Raw genomic sequence first — 15,417 nt, forward strand, 5'->3', positions numbered from 1 at the left:
AAGTCAAACAAAGTTTTAATGGCCTTTGTGAACCAACTATCAACAGTAGGTGTCCTTAAGAAAGACAGGAAAGTCTTTCAGGAACAATATAATCAAGTATACTATATGCAATATGAAGAATACAGTCAGCACTTAAGAAAATGTTTTGTAAACTTTTTCAGATCTCTTTTAAATCCATTTAGACGTGACGCCTGAGACAAATCTACAGGGATGTGCTGACAGCTGTAGGTAAATTTAATTTAGGGATTTGATTTGTAAATCTCCTTTTGTTCTTTCTCCACCTGTGTAGAAAATAAAGTGTCGGTGCCTGATATTTAATTCTCAGTTCTGAAGCCTGAATTTCATCACACCGACCATTTTATTTTGAGCCAAAACTACAAAATAATGCAGGGCTCAGTTATCAGATGGCATCAACATAGACTGTGCAGGTCCATTGCACAGACACAGAAACCTGCTATAGGGGCAACATAACATAAATGAAATACTAGAGCTTCAATCCACAAATACAATAATCCATAAAACATCCATAATATCTGTGAGCTCCTAAAGGCACCAACGCCAGGGGTCCAGTCTAGTGAGTGGAAATAGGCCACACCCCCTAATAATGCAAACTTCCACACTCAATGAGTGAGTTATTAAAGAGGTAAATATAAAAAGTACAGTTGTTATGAATGGTGTAAGTAGTCATAGAGATGAAACAGAGTGTAAATATGTTGATTCGTGCCACTGAGTGTCGTGCACTGAACTTGTGCTGAAAATATGTGAAGTGTTTTAAATTATACAACTTGTATATTTTTTTATATTAAATATTATCTAACTGAAATCTGTTCCCTTCATTATAAAGCAAACCACAAGCTAGAATAAAACTCCACCAAAAACACCTCTTGTTAATCTGTCATGTGATCTGTTTATGCTCCAACATACTCACCACATTGTGACCTCAAAACGAGCTCTCAGCTGTAAAGTGGACGACAGCTGGGACGCACTGTTCCCTACTTATATAACCTTACTTCCTGAAAAATAAAAAATCGGACAAACTTATACTAATACGTTCATAAACAGAAGAATTATGACTGTCAAAGTGTTCAGTTTGGATAACTGTAGATGCTATTTGAGCTCTTTTTTTCATCAGTGATCACTTGAAATCTTCCTGGTGTGATTTGCTGGTTGAACATTATTATAACAGTGTCAGTAAGGAGTCAGCGTGTTCCTCCAACCCAAGCTAATGAACCATGACAGAAAAGGGCTAATTGACTTCCTGAAAACTCCATGTGGTAACAAGCTCAGGAGCTGGAGTACAAACGCAGGGCTCAGCAAACACTCTTCATTCAGGGAGGATTTTGACCCACTTTAACAAAACAGGAAGCAGACGAGATGAGGGAATGTGGGTCTTTCAGCTCGGCAAGGACGGAATGAGACGTTTGAGACTTGTTTTTTGTACATGTAAATAATAATGATAATAAAAAAGCTGATATAGTGAAGGAGAAGTGAAATAAAAATGAATTAGAATAGATAACTAGATTTTTTTTCATCATGATATCTTATATATCTAAATTATATTTATATTCATTTTGTTGACCAGATAGAAAATAATAAATCACAATAAATGACTTTTCCCTCAGGGAACGACTCTAAAACTGATTTAATCTAAAAACACAATCTAAAACATTCAAACTGTGTTTTTCATTTCAGCAACTTTACAGGAAATTATTTCTCAGCAGGAAGAAATTATACACATAAGTTATTTTAAGTGACTTATTTTAATATTTTGTCATTTTAGTCCACAGACTCTGCTGTAGTCAACATCCTGACAGGCTGATTGTGGTAGCAGCGCCACCTGCAGGGCAACAACAGCAGTGCTGGGAGGAGATGTTACAAACAAGCCATCATGTTTCATGAAGAGAACAGATTCATCATTAACAGACTGCACATGTCTGCTGCTGGATAGGTGCACTTTTTGTATTCACATGGCAGATATAACCATGAGTGACAGCAACAGCTGACACACATGGAGAAAATACAATCCTTATTCACGCTACGGGACAACAAACATTTTTACTTCTCAAAGTACATCTTCAAAGAGAGGAATGTTACACATGTGGCTACATCACATACAGATCAAACATGATGTGTATTTATGTACAGTATATACACACAGACCTCTAACACAATTCATATCTGATTCCAAATATAAAACATTTAAAAGCATTTATAATTAGCTTGAATCCCTGATTTAAGTCTGAAAGTGAATCATATAAAAATATATACAAATAATTATGCAGTTTAAGGCCAGCGACAGGTCCAGAGGAGGGCGGGTGTTACTCCTGTTAATGCCACTGAGCACAGAGAGTCCCAGTGTAATCTACTCCACTGTGCTTTGAATACAAACACATATTCTTTTAACTTCATACAGTTTCTTTTAAAGCTTTAGTAATTATTTATTGCAGATGTTAAAATAAAATTCTAGGACTATATAATGCTGTGCTGTTATAAAGCTTAAATTTAAAGTGAGATACATATAACTAATCAATAATCAGCCAATATTTTAATGTATATAGTTCTACATAATGATTGTTCTAATTTAAGTATAAATGAATGCTAAAGGTTTTGTACTATTACTAAAGTAGAGTTATAATGTTTTAGTTTCTCGCACCACTTTTCAAAACCAGCTATTTCATACAAAAACGATAAAGCTTTTGAAGAGACGCAGTTTCCTTGTGTTACCGTCTGTATGAGGGCACAGAGCTGCACATGAGTCTGAAAGGTCAGGGCCTCATGTGGACATGAACCTGGTTGTCAGTCCATACTGCAGTCCTGACTGCTACACGGTACTTCAGGGACTTGACAGCACTGTAAATGTATTTTGACACTCCATCTCTGTTGTGTTCATGCTTGTGGACAGAGCAAACTATCCACACACGTCACAAATAATGAGCAGTGAGCACAAATGGCACAAGTTAATTAAATGCAAAAAGGTAAATAAGTGTTGATGACCTGACTACACTGTGACAGATAACCCAAGCAGCCAGTAAAAAATACTAACTGGTTTTCTTAGTGTGGTATGGCAGTGCTCGCGCCGGGGCCCATCTCCTTCTCACAGATGAAGGGTAAGTACATGCTGCAGGGGGCGTCGTACCAGCTCCGGATCGCCACTCGCTCCAACACAAGTGTTTTCACGATGTAGCCGCAGTCTTCATTGATGTGGTTGTTGGGCTCACCCTCCTCCCAGAAACTACAGTACGGAGAGAGAAAGGGAGAGAAACACATCGACATGTATAAAAACTTTTAACATACACTCATGTTCACCCTGGATCTGATGGTTCATGTTAAACATGGCAAGAAGAAGAGCAAGGGCAGTTTTATTCCTATAGTGCAGTGTAATTTACAAAAACACCACTTCTTTTGCCTCCTAAGATTATTTTTCAATCTGGACAGTTTGCTTTCAGCACCCACTGACAGCTTCTGTTCATCTCTTAGATTTGAGCAACTTTGGCAAAAGTAACAGAGCAACAAAGTCTAAATTCATGTTTAGTCCAGTTTTAGAGATGGACACATTTTCCTCCCTCCTATTTTTGTTTCCCTGAACATGATCATCGCACGTGGAATTAAAATGCCACATTTTGAAGCTGGAGGTATCATTGCACTACTTACCCCAGAGATTATAGTTTTAATCCTTCAGGAAACCTTTTATTTTTCTTCATGGGTTCATAATTTTAATACTTTTAATTAAAAAGAAAGAAAGACTTTTCCATTAGGTATATAAAGGCTTTAAAGTTGGACCCTTTATCCTGATGTAGCCGAGCAGCAGGAGGAAATACTTAATTAGAATTAGGTCACATAATAATTACTGTTGTCATCTTCAGTAGATTCCAGGCTGTGATCAGCTGCCGGCCTTGTCGTGTGTTCTGATGGCTTTTCCTGCTCTTAAGGATTTAGAAACTACATTCTACAATATATGTTGCTCATTTATATGGCTATTTTTCAGCATATAGACCAGGGGTGTTAACTCCAGGCCTCAAGGGCCGGTGTCCTGCAGGTTTTAGATCTCACCCTCAGTCAACACACCTGTATCAAATGATTAGTTCATTACCAGGCCTCTGGAGAACTTCAACACATGTTGAGGTCATTTAGCCATTTAAATCAGCTGTGATGGATCAAGGACACATCTAAAACCTGCAGGACACCGGCCCCTGAGACCTGGAGTTGGAGACCCCTGATCTAGAAAATTTTAAGTATAATGGTTTAATCCAACAATTGTTACTTCATCAGCTTAAATGTCTCCATCTAGAAGCAATCCCACATACACAGCAATGATATTTAAATACATCTAATCTCTTATATTTATGTTTTTGCAGCGTATTCTAAATTAACTTTCATCTTTGAGGTCAGCGACAAATAAAAGTCTATGTACAAAATATCCTGTCAAATCTAATGAAAACCACAGACAAGTTTGCTTCACACTCAAATAGAGTGGAAGTTATGTTTCCACTACCATCTTTACTTTTGTAAAATTCTCTCATAAATTTCAGTTCACGGTTGTGAACTGAAAAAAAGTGGCTTCCTCTTATGATGTCTGTGGTGGTACCCAGGACTTTAGCTGCTACCAAGAGTATAACAGTGTGCAACATAGTTTATTGCTATGAATTGAACAACAATACTGCAGACTACACAGTTTAATTTACACTTACTATCCCCAATAAATTCTGAATAACATTGAAATAATGTATTATATGTGAAATTTTTGTCCATCTCAGAGAGTGAAGTTATGATACTTTAATGTTTTGTTTTTTTTCATTGGAAATTAAAACCCTTTTACCTTTAGCTAGCGAGCAGGCAGACTGTGTGCCAAACTGTGCAGAGACAGTTCGTGCATCGTATACGATGAGCTGTTAGAATTTTAAACTACCCACTGCTCCTGTTATGCTCACTCCAGCATAATCGGAGCTAGATGTCGAAATACCACAAAGAAAACTTTCATGACATCAGAACCATGAATGCATGAAACTGACAAAAGGATACGTGCAAGCAGGAATCATGTGGTGACTTAATCGTGGCATCAGCTAAAAGGACCACCAAACCGCAGCACATGAAAACTGACTGCATTCTACATTAAATTGGCTATTAGATTTAATTCATCCTCAACTGAAGATGCTGAAACACTGTTCCAGATCTTTACTGTTCACATTAATCACTGGGTTTAGTAAAAACGATTAAAGATCACGTCCGTATGCAAACTTAACTGCTTCTGCTTTGTTATAACCCTGTTTTCTTGGCTGCAAAGAATACGAGTACCTGCTGAAGATAGTTACGCTTCAAAGTTGTGCTTCTTGTAACTACATTTTAGCACTATCTCTAGTAATTAAAAGGCGTGCTCTTTTGAGATCAGCTGACTGACTTGGCCATTGTAGAATGTCCCATTTCTTAGCTTCGAGAAGCTCTTGGGTCACTTTTGGCGCATGCTTTGGGTCATTAGTCTGAACCTGAGCAGAGACTGCAGCCCTGTACACTTTCATCCTACTATCAGCAGTCACACCTCAATAAATACTAGAATTTGGTTCCAATGGTTTTCTCTGTATTTATTATTGTGCTATCTACTGTACAATATAAAGCGCCTTGAGGCGACTTTTGTTGTGATTTGGCGCTATATAAATAAAATTGAATTGAATTGAATTGAATGGCAGCCATCTGTGGTCGTGATAACGCTGCTTCCCCCATGTTTGACAGATGATGTGATATACTTCTGATCATGAGCTTTTTCTCTCCTTATCCATACTTTTGTCCTTAAATTATTCTGGTGCAAGCTCATCTTGGTTTCATCTGTGCATGTCTCTTTTAGTGAAGGCTATTAAATAAAAAGTCAACACTTTGACCAACTTCAGAGTAGGCTTCACCTGCCTGATAGTCAGTTGTCCATTTCATTTTGAAAACCTGAAAGTGTTTAGGAAACGACTGTCATTTCCTAAACACCTTTTTTTTGTAAAACCTCTTTGATTAGAGTTGACAGTCTGCACTTTAAGTTAATTCAAATAAATTTTATTCATACACCACCAATTCACAACAGCAGTTGCCTCGACGTGCTAATTGTTCAATCAACTGTTTGATTTAAAACCCTGTGGTAGCGTATAATGGAAAACTACAAAAAAATCTGTCTTTGTGCAACAGAGTGTGGCCCTAACTGCAGATTATTTTTCTTTATGTCTGTACGGAAACACAGTCTGGACAGCTTAAGGCAGAAACAATAAAACAAAAGGTCAAATTATACAAAAATATCTTAGATGAATCAGAACGTCACAAGGAAAAAAAACTTTTAAAAAAAATTACCCTAAAGAGGAAGAAAAGGACAAAACAGGAATATCAACAGGTTTGTCATCTACAAATAGAGGAAGAGAAATCAGATGGTTCTTAGAAAATCTGTTGACTTGGCACAAGTTGGGAAAAATGTACAGTGCGTCTGTGAGGTGAAGCAGAAGTAACATCCAGAGCAAATGAAGCAACTCAGAGATACAGTGAAACATTTTGCAATAACCAGGAGACGAAGAAAACCACACTTTGCATTTTCATGAAAAACAACCTTTGCAAAGTTCCCAGCTTGGCTCATATTTTTTTATTGGAGTTCAAAGGTCAGGGTCTACGGCAGCCTGATGAAGCTGCTCAGAACTGCTGTTTGCTGCAAATCAGGCAGCCCTGACCCCGCTCTCCCTCCAGCTGTTATCTAACATGTGGAGCTGCAGTACAACATTTAACTCTTTAGTGACTCTGCTGCACTTTTTGTTTCCCTATTGAACATCTTTACTTTTAAATAAGGTGAAGAAACCCAGTGTTCAGGCTAAAAAAGGGTCATGTCTAGTGACTTTGAGCATGTGACTTTGAGCAAGATGAGGAGGAGAGCAGCAGTGCGTCTCGGTGTGTCCAGTGTTCAGTAGCGCCGCGTTTGACTTGACCACTGGGATGTCGCTGGTCAGACCGGTAACCTCTGTCATATCAGTGATGACAGCAATGATTCTGTCATAGTTTTCTTCTGTGGTCTTTCTGTGCTGCTGAGCCGACCACTACATTCATTCTTTTTAAGAATGTACCAGATTGTTGATTTGGCCACTCCTAACGTTGTTGTTTTCCATCGACAGTTTCATTAATTTTGTCAGCCTGATGATGCCTACGTCACTTGGATAAACAAACTTATATTGAGTTCCAGTGAACAGCTGCCAAATACAAGCTCAGGACCTTTTATTTGCTTAATCTGCCACAGAAACAGCGAGGGGACACATCCTGGCCTTGAAACTGCTCCACAGTCAGTCGTCAAATTAATTTTCAGTCTCTCAAATGTTCATGCAAAGCTTTTGTTAAACCCTTAAAACTGAAACTGAAAGTCTGCATTTCAATCCCATCCTGATTGTTTCATGTATAATTCATTTTGATGGTGTAGAGAGGTCCATAAGTTTTAAAAAATAATGTGTACATTTCCACAAACTTATGGACCTAACTGTAGGATGATATTTCCTGAACTGTGCTAAAATTAATCAAGTGAATATAAATTTGGTAAAAAGCAAAATATGAAGAAGAATCAAGGACAGCAAAGTTCTTAAGACTGAATTGGACCAAATTTTCATGCTGATTCATGCAATAGTTTATGGTTCATAGGACCACAAATTGCTGACTTTGAATATCATTTTATCCACTTCCCTGTTTTTATCTGCTGCCTGCACCAAATTTCTTCATTTGTCTTTTAGTTTGAATAAGCCTGGCAGCCACCACTGTGCTGCTGACAGAGTAAATATCGTGTGTGTGTTACAGATCAGTGTTCTGAGGTTAAAGTTATGCTTAGTCTGTCTGTGTGTGAGTGTTTCTCTAGCTGTGTGTCTCCACAGATGTGAGGTGAAAGAAGTTTATTGCACAGAAGCTCCTGACCATATTTATTTCTATTCATGCCCTGTACTATGGTTTTAATCCATTCCAAATGGATAATTAAATTCTACACATTTTCTAAACTTTTGCACTTTTTAGATAGTCTACTGCATGTACTTCTCAGAGTACACACTGTCTATTTACTCTAGAAGATAATCAGTCACTCTTTACAAACAAAGAGCTCCAAGTTTTTTCTCCTGTTGAAGTCAGTGGACATACGGCAAACATATTTCAGAGCATCAGTGGCAAATAAATCTGCTGGCCTTAAATGATTGAATCCCAGTTGTTCTTACACTGTTGGGGCACAGAGCCACTGCGGATGGAGCGTGAGAGACCACAGGGGAAATGTAAGCATTGCTAAAACAAAGTCAACATTTTGTATAATAATAATAATAATAATAATAATAATATATGTAAGTATAACTTTTTGTTAATGATTAATTAATCATCATAAATCATCAATCAAAATCAATCAATCACAAGTGAGGTTACAGGTCAAATATGACATCATATTTGGATTTAAACTATAATGTGATATTTAGACTCCCCATATCCTAAATGTTGCCAATAAAAACAAAGACAGTAAGTTTTAAAGATAAAAGATACAAAAGTTTTATTTGAAGATGAGTTCAGAGGTCCTGATATAAGTAGCCTGATATTCAGAAGCCTTATACGGTATAGCACTGCCTTTATGCGTTGAAGGAGGTCAGAGGTGTGGCATGATATTTTAAATCTTTGTATGGGATTGTGCGTATGTTGACAGTGCACACCGCACTTGTCAGAATCTTCGTTTCTAAGTTAGAAGACTTTTTGTTAATTTTTGACCGCGTGTCTTCAAGTTAACATCTTGAAGACACGCCTGCAAAGTTTTATCAGAACGCATTTCAAAACTTTTCACACTGTTGTGTTTATTGTCGCTATAGTTGCGTTATTGTCCAAGGCAGGAACAAAAAAAAAAGAAACTGAACCAAAGGAAAAACGAATCTGCCCAAAAAGAACAGCTGTTGTTGCTGCTTTGCAATATTGCCCAATAGGTCAACTCATTTGGCACCAACCTTGTTTTTCATTCACACTGTAAGCACATTGCATCGTGTTGTAAGGCAATGCTAACATAGCCACTTGTTAAGTTTTAGCCCTGAACAGGTTGGGAGGAAGGTAAGCAGAGAAAGAAACGACCTACCCGCCGATCACCGGAGTGCCGTCGACCCATTTCCACTCATCTTCTGTTTCTCCGTCAGTTATTCCAAACCAGTAGGAGTTCCAGTGTCCTCTGGGAAGAAGATTCCATAGAAATGTCTGAAAGGAAACATACAGAGGAAGCATTCACATTCAAGAAAGCATTAATCAGTAATGACCTTTATATAGTAAAGGGCGTTTATAGAGTCAGCTCTTTCCTTGCTCTGTTTACAGGAAGTTTATATGAGAAAATTCCACAAAAGCCCAAATGAGGCAGAAGTAATGCTTTCTTGTTGTCAAAGAAAAAAAGCCAGAAATGAGTGTATCTCTCCTTGGCCCTGAGCACCACATGCATACAGCAGAACTGAACTGCTAAACTAGCCGAGCTTTATACAGCATGACTGTATCTTTAGTGGAAAACACAATGGTTTGGAGCTGAAAGTGAAAGAAGGTCAGGAAGGAATACGCCACTGTTTAATGTTTTTTTATGGATGATTAAAGCCAAGCAACACACAGCGTCCATGCTGCTGACGCTCTGCAATGTTCAAGACGTTTCCTGTCAGATGTGCATGTGAGAACCAAAATGTGTGATACTGTAGTAAAAAGATCTGTGTGTATGTGTGTTGAAAATTAGGGGAGCATCCAAGTCACAGAACATAATAAATCAGGGTATACTTTAAGATTGACAAGTCAGAGCCTCAGCCTCTCAGTTAGATTCCCACCATGCTCCTCACATCTGGTTTTAAAACACAAAAATGGAAATACCAAAAACACACAGCTGGAATCTTTATTAAAGATATGAACTCGTGTAAAAAAGATATACAGAAACTGTATGCAAGGGAACAGATCTTTGTACAGGAAGCTTTTTTACTTTTAAATAAGTAGTGTCGAAAAAAGTGACTCCATAGCGTAGACGTTTACACATTCATCTAAAAAGTAAAAGATCCACTGTTTGATCCCTTTGGGGTTGTATCAGGCACAGCATCCGGTCTAAAACTCTGTGGTGACCTTGTGTGAATAAGTCATTATTCATGTTAATAATGACTCATTATGTGTGTGAGCAACGCTTTTAGTTTTATTAAACACACCCCGGGTAAAATACACACCATCCCCCTGTCAGCCTAAATCTCCGCTAGAAAGCACACTTCAAAATTTTCTATCAGGATTTACGCCTCTTTTGGCTTCAAGCATATACATAACATGCAAAAGTTACTGTTAATGCCAGTTAGACAAGTTTCCATTATCTACAACATTTTGTTTCACCCGTCTCAGTAGTTGCTAAGCAGAAACAAAGCAACATGTGTCCCACCTTTACCCTGTAACATAACTCCATATCATGTTTGTGTCTATAAGCATGATTTGCATTCATTCATTACACTCCACGCCATTCCTGGAAGTTAGGAGCTGTAAAGTTAAAAGCTACATAAAGTCCAGGCCTTTGGCCTGGCCTATATATAAATCATGTGTGTTTGTAAGCGTGCATGCAATTAACCTGCTATGTTCTCATCTTCCCTCAACATGTATCACCTGGACACTCTCACCAGTGAAGCTTAAAACCCTTTTGGACGGAACATCAACTCTAAACAAGCACAGTTATGCATTGTGTATAAAATGAACTCAACCTGTAAATAGAGACGTCACTGTTATGACAAACATATTCAATACTATCAAAATAATAAGCCTCCCAGTGCAGAGAAAAACAGGAACACATGTAAGATACTAGCGCCTGTATCTGAAGACTGTGTGTTAGTAGCTTATTTTGTTCAGTTTCTTTGGAGATGACGGTATTGTAGTCAACATAATGAAATTTATCAAACTGTACCTGCTCCTCAGGTGTGTGGATGATGGCCAGGTGAGCGCCTTTGCTCTCACAGAATGACTTGCTCTCCGGCCAATCCCGCGAGTTCCTGGAGATTAAGTAACAGCTGTTGTTAAAGAGGTGCCAGTCGTTGGGGCAGACGATAGGAGCCCTCGTTACCACGGCAGGAGCTGATGAGACAAGGAAGAAGGAAATTGGTGCAACATGAAATACTAACAAGAAAAACTGATGTTCAGATATTTAATCAACGGCTGGTAATTGATTCACTATACTTGCTAGATGGGTTACAAAAATGTAATCTTAAATTAAATCAGACTAAAGTCTTATTGAAATGATCCAGTCTGTGTTTGACAGCTCATAGAGACAATTCATTCTTGTGGCTGTACAAAGATGCATGAACGAAAATGATAAAGAAAAATAAGGAGTCTACCTTTAGTAGCCATCTTTGCAGCGAGCTTGGCCTGCAGGTCCTCCTTCTCTTTCTGCAGCTTATGTTTCTCCTGCTGAAGTTTGGCGATGGACGCTGTCAGAGCTGACACGTTTGCCTCCTGTGTCTGCTTCCCTAAGGATGCCTCACCACCACCCTGAGGTTTGTTTTTATCTGTTAGAAGTATGAAAGTAAGTTACATACAGTACTGTGCTGAAAGATTACAATATACTGCCAAAAGTATTTGCTTGTCTTCCTTCACACATGTATGAACTTGAGTGACATACCATTCTTAATCCATATAACATGGGCCCACCCTTTACAGCTATAAAGGCTTCCTCTCTGAGAAAGCTTTCCACAAGGTTTAGGAGTGTTTATGGGAATTTTGACTATTTTCCCAGAAGCACGTTTGTGAGGTCAGACACTGAAGTTGGAGACTTGACTCCAACGTCAGTGACTGACCATCTGTAAATGAATTAGAGAATTCATTGCAAAGTTTCTATCGTGTTGAGGTCAGGACTCTCTGCAGGCCATTCATGTCTCATTCATGTCTCATTCATGTCTGATTCATGACTTTGTGGACCTTGTTTTGTGTTTAGTGCGCAGTGATGTTGGAACAGGAAGGAGCCATGGCCAAGCTGCTCCCCCAAAGTTGGGAGCATGTAATTGTCCTTAATGTCTTGGTATGCTGAAACATTAAGAGTTCATTTCACTGGAACTAAGGGGGCCGGCCAAATTCCTGAGAAACAACCCCACACCATAATCCCCCCTGCACCAAACCTTACACCTGGCACAGGCATATACTGCTCTCAAATGCCAAACCTGAAGTCTGTAGTTTCTGACTCTGCACCTCAGCATCCACTGATCGTGGCTGTAATCCACAATCACTTTCACTTTGTTATAATAACACTAATAGCTTACTGTGAAATATTTAGTAGCGAGCAAATTTCACAGCTGGACTTGTTGCACAGATGGCAGCCTATCAGGGTACCACAGTGGAGCTCCTGAGAGCGACCCATTCTTTCACAAATGTTGGCCATAGAGGTGATCCGAATGATTCAGTGGTTTGGATGAGTGAGTGAATACTTATACACAATATAGTGTATTTTCAGCAAACATGAAACACATACTGGAAGAATATTCATAGGTGAGGTTGTACTGGTAGCAATGCTAACTTGGTTACAATGACATTATTAGCTTGGCAGTATAACGAATACCATGTTCACCATGTAAAGTCTCAGCACGCTAGCACGCACGATATTGTGATTAGAAATAAAAACTCTTCATGGAGTTATTTCTTTCACAGGAAATTAACAAAACGCAATTTTGACCTGATGATTCCAGTAAATTAAAAATCAGTCAACCAAATCAGCCATGAGCCTGCATTCTTCCTACTGGCCAGCAGGGGACGACTCCTCCAGTTTCCAAAAATGAGCTGGATTTCATGAAAATCTATAATAAAAAGCTTTTACGTCTTTTTTGGTCTGTGACCTCAGAACACAAACTGTACAATTTATGGTTTTAACCGCGAGTTTCTACATGTGGTCAGAGGTTTACAAACACTCATCACGGGGCGATCGTGTGAAGAGTTGGGAGTTCGCCTTGTAATCGGAAGGTTACCGGTTCGAGCCCCGGCTTTGACAGTCTCGGTCATTGCGTCCTTGGGCAAGACACTTCACCTACTGCTTACTGGTGGTGGTCAGAGGGCCCGGTGGCGCCAGTGTTCGGCAGCCTCGCCTCTGTCAGTGCGTCCCAGGGTGGCTGTGGCTACAATGTAGCTGCGATCACCAGTGTGAATGGGTGGATGACTGGTTGTGTAAAGTGCTTTGGGGTCCTTAGGGACTAGTAAAGCGCTATACAGGCCATTTACCATCACAGGCATTAATTCTTTATCGAATTTCTTTGAATGGTTGTTTTTCCAGTGATTGTACAACATACATCTTTAACGACTTAAAAAACAAGAATTGCGTTCAAAGGTTTGTCAGTAAAGTCGGACAGTTGTGTACTCACAGTGTGCAGTGACGGCTATGATGGAGATCAGCAGGACGGCGCACAGCGTTGCCAGGCAGATGGTGGCGAGGCGGTACAGCCCGGGACCACTCGGCCTGGGGAACATTTGCATCACAGGATGAACTGCAGGTGATGGGAAGAGAAAGACGGTTTATTAAAACACTGCTTCAGCACAATTTAGAGAAGTTATTTTCACATATATGGATGATAGTTTCAGTTAACTCTGTAAGATTTAAAACAACCTCTAAACACAGGAATTTAGAGTAAGTACCTTTAAGAAAAGAAAAATCCTTTTTTGTTCTGCAACACTGACCTTTTTTTAACCTGACATATAAATGTATTCACACTTTTTGATGACCAAGCAGTCCGTGCAGTGGAGCTCTTTTTCCACAGAGGACTCGGATCTGCTCAGACTTGTAAATGTCAAACATGCGAGAACGCTTTCAGGGCAATGCGTTTGACATTTATAATTATCTAACAAAGCATGATGCAGGTAGGAATTTATTATTTGTTTTTGGGTAAGTGAAAGACTTACAACTACTGCATATTCATCTATCTGAAAATTATAAATGTTAGTAAATAATAGATTTTAAACATTCTACTTCATTATTTACCAAAGGTCACTTTTATATTAAAAATTCAGGATGGAAGAATAAAGCATTATGTCACCAGACAAAAACCACCATGTCCATAATATAAAAACACAAAAGCAAACAAAAGCATCACAAAGGGCCGTAATATGCACACAAAAACATGAAAGAAAGCTATTCCAGTAGTTACCTAAAACCAAACTACAAGGAATACTTTACAAGAATAAAAGCTCATCTGAAAAAAAGGAAATCCACAAACTGAATTGAAAACAAACAAACAAATAAACATGAGAGCTTTGATTGGGCCCTTTGACACATCTGCCTGTTAGTGACTGAGCTTAGCCTGCTGCTGCCATGGCTGCATTTTGAACTCATACTCAGTTTCTGCATATTATTTAATTAACAATTAATTAAATAAATAAATAAAACTATATTTTGGCTTCACAGTTTTAGTCTTTTATTCTTATTGCAGACTGACTCCAGTGTGTATTAAAGTTGGATTTATTATCTAAAAGCTCAGGGCTGGTTCAAAGAAAACCACTAATGTTCCCACGGAAGGAGGAAGGAGGAGGCTGCGAGTATAAAACCGTATACTTGAGTATGTAAACCATAAAGATTTAATTCACCTTTACACCATCATGTCTGTCTGTTATGTAACACAGGAGTTTGGGACTTTGTAAAGCACTTTGATAATATATCTAAAATGTTTTCTGTTAATAAATGTTTTTTTTTCCTTTATCTTTTTATTATCCTTATAACATGTAAGTAAACAATTACCAGTGAAAGCCTGCAGAACAACGAAAATTAAATGACTGATACGAGAAAAATTGCATTTTCATGTGAGAAGCTGCAAAGTGACTCCAGTGGTGAGAACCTGAAGATAAACATGTACAAAAGTTAAGGTAACAAATCTCAGTTTGACATTTTGTTGTCTCCATAGTGATAACACACCATGTCTACAGTAACAGGACAAAGTCAGATATTTTAAAGCAAAAATAAACGAAACCGTCTGCATTCCTCCACAGAGGCACAGCTGCAGGGTTAAGGTTTAACTGCTTACCGCTGTGTCCCACATCTGGCCTGTGGGGCAAGTCGTCATGGCAGGGCTCGTTGTCTATGAGTTGGGAGTACATCCCCTCACAGTTCAGGGAGCTCCCGGTGGTCGACATTTGAATGACAGAATGAAAAACAACTAAAGTTCTTGGTGGAGAGTGAGGCTCTGAGTCAAAGCTCCACCACAGCTGTGATTATAAACAGCCCGGGCCTGACACCGCTGGGGTTAAACAGAGGGGGGTGAGTTGCGGCTATAACTTTCAAAATAAAAGACTTTTTTTGTAACTCGAGTGGTAAAGAGATTAAATTAAGGGAATTAAGGGAGATTACGTGCTATGAAAATCCTTACAAAACAAAAAAAAACATAATAACTTAAAAAACCTACAAAAACAGAAAATCACAGAGGAACTCAAAAAAAAAAAAAAAAAAAACCTTCCCAA

At 38.7% G+C, this 15,417-nt stretch overlaps 1 protein-coding gene across 1 annotated transcript; it reads right to left on the reverse strand.

Annotated features, from left to right (window-relative positions):
• Positions 1-1,741: 1,741 nt before the first annotated feature.
• Positions 1,742-15,178, reverse strand: LOC116312145 (CD209 antigen-like protein E). The gene is made up of 6 exons (XM_031729507.2): positions 14,985-15,178; positions 13,335-13,457; positions 11,328-11,498; positions 10,901-11,067; positions 9,083-9,198; positions 1,742-3,232 (listed from the first exon to the last, which is right to left on the reverse strand). Exons 1-6 carry the CDS (start codon positions 15,091-15,093, stop codon positions 3,052-3,054), a joined length of 867 nt encoding a protein of 288 aa, XP_031585367.1. The 5' UTR covers positions 15,094-15,178; the 3' UTR covers positions 1,742-3,051.
• Between the last annotated feature and the right edge of the window lie 239 nt (positions 15,179-15,417).

This window comes from Oreochromis aureus, linkage group 22, assembly GCF_013358895.1.
Source record: "Oreochromis aureus strain Israel breed Guangdong linkage group 22, ZZ_aureus, whole genome shotgun sequence".
NCBI classification, from domain to species: Eukaryota; Metazoa; Chordata; class Actinopteri; order Cichliformes; family Cichlidae; genus Oreochromis; species Oreochromis aureus.